Source organism: Geospiza fortis, unplaced genomic scaffold (assembly GCF_000277835.1).
Source record: "Geospiza fortis unplaced genomic scaffold, GeoFor_1.0 scaffold130, whole genome shotgun sequence".
Taxonomy (NCBI): Eukaryota; Metazoa; Chordata; class Aves; order Passeriformes; family Thraupidae; genus Geospiza; species Geospiza fortis.
In genome coordinates, this window is record NW_005054300.1 from 10667386 (window position 1) to 10679237 (window position 11852).

The following is an 11852-nucleotide window of genomic DNA, read 5'->3' on the forward strand; positions in this document are numbered from 1 at the left end:
GCCCCCCCCGGGCCCCCCCGCGCCCTGCCCTGCGGACGGGGCAGCAGCTCCGGCACCTCGGCCGAAGCCCGAGGGGCTGGGCAGGGCTGGGCTTTCTTTTAGCGCCTGTCTCCGTGTGCCGGTGCTCCGGAGCGGGGCACCGAGGCGCCCGCTCCCCTCCCCGGCCGCCCGGCATCCGCATCCCTGCCTGCCCTAGCAGCCAGCCCTGGCTGCCGTCAGTCAGACCGTGGGAAAGACGGGGCTCTTTGGTTCGGACTTACCAGGGGCTTTCACATCTCCTCGCACTTTCTTTACAAATACTAAAAAAGTAGTGTGTTTCTTGTTGATAGGTGATGTTTAGGGTCAGTATTTACTAATAGTCAGAGCACTGTTATCTCAAAAGAATTAAACAAAGAGGTAAGAGCATCTAGTGGGAATTACAATGCCTGCCAAGACAAATGTGTAGGGCAGCGTCAAAGAAAGTTGAAAAACAACATGAATGTGTGAGAATGAAGTTGTGGCTGGGCTATCAGCTGTGCTCTTCTTCTTAGCCCAGATTTCTGCTGTTAGCTGTGCCCTGGCCTCTCTGTGGTCCTATCACCGTGTTTCAACTATCCAAATGTAATTGCTTATACTCTGAGCATTGGTTTTGAATGGCATTTATTTATTTGCTTATTGTCCACTCTGGAAAGAATAGACTTTTTTTTCTCCCTTTTTCCAAAATGTGGATTTTGCCTGGAAACAAAATTCACAGTTTCTAGAAGGTCTGATGAGATAGAAACAACTTTGAAAGTTTTAAAAAGATATTCAGAAGTTTGGAAGTTAGATTCCCACCCCATGTACAAGTGAGTCTTCAGTGTCAGGGTGCTGCTTTGCCTTGAGGTGTGGTTTTTCAACCATGTGGTTCGCAGCCTGAATTTCATCCATGGTCTCTTCTGTGTTAAACATCGTGGACACACTTAATAAAAGTCAGCATTTTGAGTAGGTGTTGATGGTGTGTATGGTTGTGGTCCCCCAGATATTTACCAGCCACTGCTACTGAAGTTAATTTTATTTCACGATTAGACATTCATTAACTTCGGACGTTGTTACCTGAATCTCCCCAGTGGACATCCAGTCATTGGTTCTCTCTTATCTGCTGAATAGTCACATACTTTAGGCAAAACTGAACAACATTAGCAAGAGAGGTTGAAGGAGACCTCAGACTGTCCTGCAAACTCAGGGTTAGGGCGTTCTCTCCCAGGAGGGCTGAGCCCTGCTCAGCTCAGGAGATCACCACCAGGGTTTTACTGACCAGGCAGTTTGCTCACTCCTGGGGATTCAGGGGGCTCTGATGGAGAGCCTGGCAGTTGGGCTGGATCCTGTCACAGGGAGAAAATGCCATGATGGAGCATTCAGTGTCTGCCCAGCAGCAACGGGAGAGCCGCTGTGGGAGCAGATCCAGCAGGAGCAGAGATATATCCACTAGTTGATATGGTGGGTGAAATACTAGGTGATATAGAGGTGTGGGTGTTAGCAGCAGTCAGTTTTTCAGCATGTATTTATTGTGGACCATCAGAGTAATCTGTGTTCTGTAAAGTGTCTGGCTCACTGGACACTTGCAGTACAATATGCTACATTTTGGTTTTGAGGATGTTTTCTTGGGGAATGCAGCATCGTTTTCCAGGTACCTGTTGAGGTTACCTTGTGCCCAAAACACTGTGTCTTAATAGCATGTTGTACAAGGGAAGGAAGGAAAGAAAATTAAAATACCAGTACAGAACCAAAAAGCTAAAACTGAAGAAGGCCAGAAGACTTTGAGTTTGGTTGGTTTGCAAAATGTAGCAATTGTTTTCACAGTTCTGCCTTAAGTGTTTTATTCAATACCATCTTTATTTTTCTTTTCTGCAAAGCAATACAATTGTTAATTGTTTTCTAAAACAAATAACACTCTTTAGTAAATGAGCAGAATTTTGCAGCATTATTTTGTAAGTTGTTATCTACTTTCCAGGTTTGGGGTTTTTTTTTCCCTGAAATGTTGGGTCAGGCTCTGTAGTTCCATTCTCCTCATAATGTCTTAATTTGCACTATTGCAAATTGGGCATATTACTATATGTGATTAAAGAGGGCATGGACCAGATCTGAATAGGAGATTTGCATGGCAAATGTTGACTGAGGGAAAAATATGTGGAAAACCCTGAAGGAATTTGCACAGTGGTAGCTCAGTTGTAGGTTTTCTGACTCACTTCAAGCCCTGGACACAGGCAATGTTGAAAGCCATAGTTTCTTTTCTTTTCATAGTGTCTTTTGAGTAAATTCCGCTGGTGCTGAGTGATTTCAAAGTTTTTGATATCCCTCAGTTCTCTCTTTCCTTCCTGTTCCCCCTTCATCTGCTTTTTTGCTTTAATTGAAAGAAAAATACGAACATGTATTTCCAGAAAGGAAATGCAGCTCTTTGCACTTAGAGTTTTATGCTTATACAAAGAGGAGTTGTCTGTGCCATCCTTTTTCCAATATAAGAATGGTCAGTAGGAATCTCTCCTCAAAAAGAGACTCAGGTTTTGCATGAGATTAAATTGCTTGAACAGCATGGTACAGGAGTTTGGACAGTCCAATAGTCTTCATTACTTCTGTTCTCTCACTTTGCCCTCAAACTGTATAAAAGCTCCTTGTATCTCTGGTTTGCCATACAGCCGCCCTGGTGTTTATCAAGGGACCTCATACAACAAATGGCATAGAAGCCTTGAGCAGCCAAGTGTCAGTTCTTACCTGCACCTTGTACATTCTCTGTAACCTGACACACCTTTATCTATTAGCAAAATTGTTATCTGAGGTGAGCCCGTGGCAGTGCTGCCTTGGAGGCAGCAGAAGCTGTGTGAGGTACCAGGAGGGAGCCTTCCCTTTCAGAAGTGCCATTAAAATTGGAATTGTGATGGTCATAAAAAGATTAAAACCCTCCAGGATCATTTAGGTTAATTTCATGTCCTTCTTGCATTATATCAACAGTAACTACGTTAGGGCTCTGGTAATATAGGCATGTAGGCTGTTACCAGAGGAATGAGTTTCTTTTGAAAGCTGGCTGTCAATATGGCATTTCTATCAACTCCTTGGATCTGATTCATATTGCTCTTTAATTTAAATCTTATGTGTACATATCCCTGGGTGTGACATTGTACTTAAATTCCTTTGTACATCTGAGCCTTACAAACATAAAATGTACAATTGTCCAAATTTTGGCTGTATAAACATAAAATCTACCATTGTCCTCATTTTAAAAAGGGAGAACCAGGAAGCAAAAGACAAAGTAGATTTTGGTGATCTGGATACTGTCCTTAGTCTGAAGCACACATAACTAACACACAAAGGTCTTTAAATTCCTAGTTCAATGTTCTAATCTCTTTAGCATCTTTCCACTCCAGTTGGATGAGTAGGTGTGCCCAAGAAGTATCTCCTTCAGCTCTTGCTAGGAGAGTAGTGAATGATTTCATTGGCCTGCATGTTTTTCTAAGACTTGCACACATTTCAAGGAGTAATATTCTTTTTAGGTTGCATCCAAAAATGTTTCTCTGTTTCTAGAGTGTTTTGCATGTTATTGTTTGTTCCTTTTTTCATCTTTCTATTGCACTGAAGTCCAATAATGGGACCTCCTTTTTTCACCCACCAGAAGCTGGAAAGCTGTGTGAGGAAAGACTAGGTATGCCTGGGTAGTGCTGGGGATGCTTTCTGCATATGCAGTGCATCACTGGCTGTATTCTGCTCTGCAGGTGGACTCCTATGATGTGACTGTGGAAGAAGACCTTGGAGAAATTCAGCTAATAAAAATTGAGAAACGAAAATACTGGTACCAGGATGACTGGTACCTCAAGTACATCACTGTTAAAACACCAGTGGGTGACTACCTGGAGTTCCCATGTTACCGCTGGATTACAGATGAAAAGGAGGTTGTCCTGCGAGATGGAAGAGGTGAGAGCTGTTAGAAACCAGATTTCCTGCAGAACACCTGGAATTCTTCCATCACTCCTTCCCATTTCTCCACATACTTCCCAATCTTCTCCCTTCAATGAAGACCCTCTGCCAGACCCCTGCTGCATCCTACAGAGTGGCTTTCCCTCCTAGGAATGCTTTCTGAGCAGCCTGTTGGGCACTGGCAGTTGGGTTGGATGTTTTGGGAAGCACACACAAGGAAGAGTCCTAATGCTGGCTTGTTACATGGGTCTTGAATTTGAAGGTTGACCCTAATGCCAAATTTTTTACTGCTCCACATCCCCATTGCTGGAAGCCCTTTTGATCTAATTAGAATTACTGTTCTCTCTTTGTTTCATTCTGAGCTCCTAAGTGGCCCATGATTAATTGCCTGTAAATTGTCTTGTTTTCATGAGAATGAAAGAAAACCCCAAAGCTGCTCAGCAGGTGCCAGCTGAAACAGCAGCTTACTTTTCATTCATTCTCTTTGCATGCTGTCAAGTCCAGGACAAGGCAGGGTGATGGATTTGACTTCTCCAAGTAATGGTGACCAACTGAGAAAGGTGTTTTTAAGGGTTTCTGACACCTACTTGCCATGACCAGGGTTTGGGCAGACATTTGTCACTGATGTTTGCTTGTTCCTCTCTCTGGTCCCTGGGGTAGATTGGCTACTGTCGTGTTCTGCAGCATGAGTGCTTGAAAACAGCTGAAACAAGTGTGAGGTAGTAGGAAAGAAATGTTTATATTCCCCTTACCTTCTTGGCCACTCCTGGCTGGGGCATTTTGTGCTTGAAGTCTTTTGTCCTATAATGACAACTATGTGTCAGTTTATTTTTGTTGTTTCCATTTTTCATAATTTGGTTTATAGCAACTGTACCACTTCCATGGAAGGCAGCTTTGTGTGGCTTTCAGAGTATGGTGAGGCAAAGGACAAGAGCAAGCGAAACTTTCTTGGTAACTTGGACACAACCACCTGGAAACCATTAGCCATGTACATTATCAGCTGTATTACCTCTGATATTACCAGCCCCAACCCCAAACAAGCTTTTGTCATGAAACTTCTACTGGTTTTATCTGCCTCCACATTTGTGTATGTAAAATGAGTCTTGTACCTCGCCCTTTGATCACTAAGGAAGTCTCTGTGTTATTTAATGTTATATTGAATTCATGGTCAGAAGAGCAAAATGTCTGGAATGGAAGTGTCATTGTTTTTTCTTTCTGTTCTTATGACTGGAAGATGTGATTATTTCCCCAAGCTGGCTGGGGAGAGCATTGCTCAAGGGGAGAAGCTTGGAGATGTTTCCTGCACATGTCATTTAGCAGAGAAGATGATCCCAAGTAATGTTGTGGTTTCTCTTATTGATGGAAAGTCCCTTAGATACTGAACTGTAAAATTAGTTCCCAAAACTCTCTTCAGACCATTTAACACTAGATATGTACAGCAAATGTCTGCATTAGAAATCCAAGGTTATATACAGTTGAGACAGATATTCCCAGATTTTCCCTTGGAAGCACCAAGTCAGGAGCTTGTCTTCTTCCACAGATTCTCTAAGGACCTGTATGTCCACTCAAAATTGGACTAAATTGGATCATGTAAGCATTTCCCACAGAAAATTTGTAAAGGTGTAGATCAGAAGTTTGAAGGTTTGAAAACTTTGCTGTCCTTCTCAACACCTGGGCAGTGATAGGTAGACGAGCCTCGTAACCCTGTCTCTTTTCCCTGCTACAGCAAAGCTGCCCCGAGATGACAAGACTCAGATCCTCAAGCAGCACAGGCGCAAAGAGCTCGAATCCCGTCAGAAAATGTACCGGTGAGTTTGCACTGCTCCAGGGCCTGTCCTCCTCAGGTCAGAGTCTGGCAGAGTATATTCACATTGCCACATGTCTCTAATTACTCAACTGCTGGATAAGAGAAAGCCTAAATTGATATGTTGGCATATCTGGTTTTTACTTAGATGGAATTCATTGTACAGTGATGATCACCCTGATGCAAGTGGCATTATGGATACTTGTGCCTCCGATATGCCAGTCTGTGAGACTTCCACGGGAATTCAGTGATACACCCTCTGTGTGGGCCCTCTGGCACACCATTGTGCTTTCAAGGAAAACCTTCAGGGAAGATTTGAAGGCACATTTCATTTGTCTCTTACAAGAAATACTACAGTTTTAGAACATGATCTGAACATGTCAGCTTTTCCTGGAGCTTTTTGGCTGCTGCACCAAGCTAGCTTGAGTTGTTTCCTGCACAGTGAAACAACTGGCCCTGTGAAAGGGTGCAGTGAAAACCTGGCCCTGTTTGAGTGAACTGGAATGTGCTAACAGAACACAGCTGTGATATATAAAAATCTCACATATGTATATTATACCTATATGTTTCACACATATATATATATGTACATACATGTATGTATTATATATCACATATATATTATGCTGCCATAGACATTTTTTCCTAGTCAGTGTCATGATGAGAAAATTCTGTCTTTTCTCAGAGGATAACTCCAGAAGGCTTTAGACATTGCCTTTTGCTAGAGATATGCTCTGTTAAAATAACAGAAGTTTCTTGCGCTTGTATCTCTTTATTGGGAGACTAGGGGTCAGGGCAAAGGGTCTATTCAGGATTGATGGAGTGAGGCTTGGTGTGTGTATTGTTTATTTCATTTGAACAGGAAAGGCCGTTCCCTACAAATTACAGGAAATAGAGCAGAGGAAAATATGGTTCAAAAAGAGGTGTGCCACAAAATTTTATTTACATATGCAAGAAGGAAGGCAAAACCACTTGTAATTTCAGGGAAATAGCTACTAAAAATTCTGATGCATAGCTGATAATACAAGCGCAGTCTGCGTGTGGCAGGCAGTTTGGAAATACCATTGAAACAGTATTCTTTACAATTCACTTTCTTTTGTTTTGAAATAAAAATGGGGCAAAGAATGTGTGCCATGGCCACTAGGAGGTTGAACAGTTAAATCAAGACTCCTGGATAGGGCCTTTTGAAGGAATCTAAATACATGCCTGTGTAGTTTTAGCTGCTGTATCTCAGTTTTGCAGAAGTGCAGCCTCAAGAAGGAGCATGGATTGGGCAGCTGTCTCTCTGTCCCCTCCCCTCATAACACATTTGAAGCTACTGCCAGTTTCAACCAAATGTGGCAGGTGTGTCAAAATATCACAGATATTAAGTTACTCCAAGTTTTGTGAAGGTAGGTGGCCAAGTAGATGCCTTTCAGTCTGCTTCAGGATTCTGTGGGGCACTGGTAGGTGTTGATGTGGTGTAAATCACTTATTTTGGCCTAAGTGAGTCTGACACAAAATTCTTTTATAGCAGTGAGCCACCAAAACAGTAGAGGTCAGGACACAGCTCCCATGCTGATAAGGTTTTATGGTTAGTCAAACCTCTCTTATTTTCCCAGCTGGAAGGAGTGGCATCCAGGCTTTCCCCTAAGCATCGATGCCCATTGCCACAGTGAACTGCCTCGTGACATCCAGTTTGACAATGAGAAGGGAATTGACTTCATTCTGAACTACACGAAAGCGTAAGTGTTTGTGTGACTTCAGGAGTCTGCAGAATCTCTTTTGGGGCAGGGTGAGGACCTGACCACCTTTTAGGTTTCATTCAGTCTCAGAATTGGATTATTTTCTCCAAGTGCTGGATAAGCAGCCAATCAAAGTATGAAAGTAGGAATTTAATGGATTTCTTATTTTATTTTTTAGTTATCAATATTTATGTTTTTCACACTGCGAACTGACTGAGCCTCTGCATTCTTATTGGCTGTGGTTTTGGCTGTAGGCAGATGGAGACACTGGTGAACACTGGTGGAAACATCAGCAGGACTGCAGGCACCTGAGACCTTGACCTTTTCACTCAGTTGTCAGAATTGCCCCCTGGAGATACCTTTCTCCTCTGACTGTTGGTGATAATTGAATCTTCTGGTGGCATACACAAAGAAGGTTGTTATTTATCAATGCACCCTTGACATCCTGCTGGAGAAAATCTCTTCTGAGCAGCTCATCAGTTATCCACACCTGAGCGCAATCTGCTGGGGGCAGCTAAGTCACTGTCCACCCACTTGCACATATCATGTCATTGAGGAAAACATTGGATGGCCATTGGATGAGCCTGAATAATCAATCCTGCAGAGCTCTGGAATAGCACAGTGTCAATGAGGCAGATGGGACCTCTCTGACCCGTGAGTCTCCTTCTGTGCTGCCTCAAGTGCCCAGGTCATACAACACTGTCTCAGATATCCCACCATACTGTCAGGTGGTGGAATAGTCTGACATGAGACAAGACTGGTCCTTACATGTCAGAGCATTCTGGGTATTTTATTTATTCATTTATACAGCTGAATTCAGCTGCCAAACCAGAGTCAAGTCAGCATGGTGTTAGCCAGTGCAAAGCAGCTGTTCCTCAGCTCACACAGAAGATCTGAGTGATACAGGAGCAGCAGCACCTGAATGCCAGAGATGAGAGGTTTGCCATTAGGAGACATAAGCAGTTTGGAGGCTGCATTCCCCTTCCAGCAATCCCATCCTGCCAGGCCGTGGCATGTTGTCAGAGGGCCTGAGCCATTGCCAAGTGAAACTTGGAAGTGACTCAAGAGAGTGCAGGGACATCTATCTTTGTCATTGGCTGTAAGGGGCCCTCCCCATGAAATAGGAACTTGAAACTGTGTAGCTGACAGCCAGCCATTCTGGATAACTGGTATGACGCAGAACAGATTTTCTAAGCAATGGCAATGCTTCTTGTCCGGCATATTTGGCTGGAAAATCTAGACCTATGTTTCTGGTCAAGTGAGTTATGAAAAATCTTTGGAGAAGAGTTTGATAGCCCTTATCTAGCTATCCTGATGTGCTTTGGGAGCTTGGAATAACTGTTTGCAGGAGTGGAGTGGAGATACATGGGGGAAGGCATGGGGCTTGTCTTCAGTTTGAGTGCAGTTGGAAGGAAGACAGAGAAGTATGTCTGAAACCCAAAGGCAAAGTGTAGCAGTGGACAAGGAGAACTTTTAAAGGAATATGTGAGAGCTGGGAGAGTTATATGAGACATAGGAAGATGTGGAAGAGGGGAGGGGAAAGCCCTTTTTCTTGGGACATGTAAAAATGAACTTGAAGGGAGATACATCTTGGATATTCTTTATGCTGTTGCAAGGTTGGATTTTTGGATGCCAGTGGCAGTGGATAACTTTATAAGTTTAAAGGATTAATTATGTGTAGGTGGAGATAATCCTGAAGGTGCCTGGTGCTGACGTGACCTACACTATCTAGCAAATGGAAACTCAGCCTGGATTCTGTGCCAGAAATGCAGGCTTGTGTAGCTATTTTGGACCAGTGTTGCATTTGGGCAGATTAAGTTCTACAAGCAACTCTGACTTTTTTTTCCTTGCTCTGGTTTCTAGTGTGTGCCAGAGAATTCCAAGTTCTTGATTTCTTGAGGAAAACATATTTTTGTTTCCTGAGTCCTTTGGAAGTTTTTGTACAGTGATTCTGTGTCCCTGTTGGGTGTGAGAAGACCTCTGGAGACACCATCATCTGTTCTAGCCCAGACAGTTGTGTGACTTTTACTTCCAAACATGCCTCCAGGCGCCTCTTACCCTTGACTGCCATCTGCAGCAGCAGCAGGAGCCCATTCTACATGCACCCCATCTGGGTTTAGTGCAGAAGCAGTTCCTTTGTTTTGTCTGCACTGTGGTCATGCTGGTCTAGAGCCCTCCTTCCAGAAAGCCACTGGCTGTTTCTCCGGGCTTTTTGTCCTCTCCAGCCAGTTCTGATCCAGTCTTTTCTATATGTTTGATGATTCTAAATCCAGCCTCCTGGATTTATATATTATATATTATTTAAATCCAGCCTCCTGGGATTCTCCTCAAATTCTTTTTGGGAGGCCTTCATGCAGCACTGTGACTTTTCTTTACTTTGTTGTCTGCCCTGCATATCTTCGTGTGCTGTATGTGCTTTTATTTGTGTGTTTGAAGGGTTAGTGGGAAGCCAGCTTTCTTTTTCAAGTTCATTATTTGCTTTCTAGTCAAAGTAAATGATTTCCATCTAATAGCAGCAGTTTAGCATTTAGGCAATAATTTAGGACTCATCATTTCATATAAAGGGAACTTGCTTGGCTGTGCTGTGTTTGCTGAATTAGCAGATGAAGTCAGACATTTCTGGCTCCCAGCCCGCTGTGTTCATGTGATGTGTGCAACTAAGAGCCTTGGTTTCTGAGGTCAGATGGGAGCATCAAGTTTATCCAGCAGCTCAAATAAACAGCTCTCAAAAACTCAGGCCTCACACTTTTGGGATCCAGTCTGGCCTTTGTTGTGTAGATACTTACAGTACCTGTTGTTCTTTTTAGGAATAGTGGCTGCCTGATCCTGGATTGTCTTCTGACTTGGTGCTCCTCTCTGAGTCTCTTTGTGTCACCACACCACTTTCTGAATTGGTGTTGGTAGTGCCCTCAGCACTCTTAGCTGATGTTAACCACTGACAATGTGTGAAGCACCAGCTTTTCTAACTACAGTTTTTATAGTTCCTAAAGCACTGCCACTGTAGGCTGCTGAGAACAATTCTGGAATGGAGTTCTGTAAATGCAAGAGCAGAAGTTGGGCTCTTGATTTGCCTTTCAGTCTTGTGTGTAAAGGTACAGCCTGCAATAGTAATTCTGTAGGGTGGCTACTGCCACATTCCACTACTAAAGTAGTGTTTAGATAAATAAAAACATTGAAAATAATAGGAATGGATATTGAGAAAGCTGGAGATTATTTTTTCCAGATGTTTTGGTTTATTTTTAGGATGGAAAATCTTTATGTCAACCGTTTCATGCACATGTTCCAGTCTTCCTGGAGTGATTTTGCAGATTTTGAGAGGATTTTTGTCAGAATCAGCAACACAATCTCTGGTGAGTTTATCAGCATTTGCTCATGTTTGCGTCACAGAGTGACTAATTAGTTGTCTTGTTTGATCATCTGATTAGGATGGATGTGGCTGACCTGCTCTTCTGCTCTCCAATGAATAAACTGTATTCTCTGAAGTTTTACTCTTCTTCAGGCTGCCTAGGGATCAATTCACAGAAATAAGAGCAATTATGCTTTTCTTTGGTATAAACACAAGCACACAAGGTGGCAGAAGTATTAAAAATAATTACAGCAATTTGTTACATTTAATAAGGTTGCTTCCTAAAGTACTTTTAACACAAGAATTAAATATGATCTGCAATTAATTTCATTGATAACATTGATAACTTATGAGGAAAGCTCCAATTCTGTGACATTTAAACATTAAGCATCGGTCTCAGTTATGTTAGTACAAATCTCAGTTTGCTTTTTTGCAAGCTTTGGCAGGTGGTTCAAGGCATTTTTCAGTCATGCAGTTTCTGTCCAAGGTGCTGAGTAATTTTTTTCTTGATGTAGACTTCAGATACAGCAGCAGATTCATTAGGCAGTTGATGGAGATAATGTAAATGTCATTTTATATAAACTTAGCTTTTTCTGCTCTATTAAAAAGCATTGTGGGTTTTAAGACTTTTTTAAAATAATCACTGCATTCCCTTGGGGCCTATATTTTAAATATTTTTACCCTTTTTAGAAAAATTAATTGCTTTCAGAAAAAGTCTCGCCTTGTTTAAAACTAGCCAGTAGAGGAAAACTTCACTACCTTCATTTTTCCCCTGGGAAAAATGGGATTTTTCATATTAACTGAAGTGACAACATGACATTATGAAACAGAATACTGCAACTATAGAAAATATCCAGTAATACTACATATGTAATAATAAAGAAATGGAGTATCCAAAACCAGAATTTTATTGAGATGTTAATCTGGGTTTATATCAGCAATTGAAAAATAAATAGAGGGAAAACAAGTCAAACAAGCAAAACAACAAATGAGGAGTTTTACTGAGCCAGAGTCCAAACCCTCCCCCAAATTTCCTTCACCCAGCTCTAGCCTA

At 42.3% G+C, this 11852-nt stretch overlaps 1 protein-coding gene across 1 annotated transcript in view; it reads left to right on the top strand.

Annotated features, from left to right (window-relative positions):
- The first annotated feature begins 3595 nt into the window (after positions 1-3595).
- Positions 3596-11852, top strand: part of ALOX5 (arachidonate 5-lipoxygenase) — a 21595-nt gene continuing 13338 nt past the window's right edge. The window contains exons 1-5 of the mRNA XM_005417401.2: positions 3596-3637; positions 3723-3921; positions 5651-5732; positions 7330-7452; positions 10696-10802. Of these exons, the coding sequence (XP_005417458.2) occupies positions 3596-3637; positions 3723-3921; positions 5651-5732; positions 7330-7452; positions 10696-10802 (553 nt within the window). The remainder of the gene's footprint in view (positions 3638-3722; positions 3922-5650; positions 5733-7329; positions 7453-10695; positions 10803-11852) is intronic.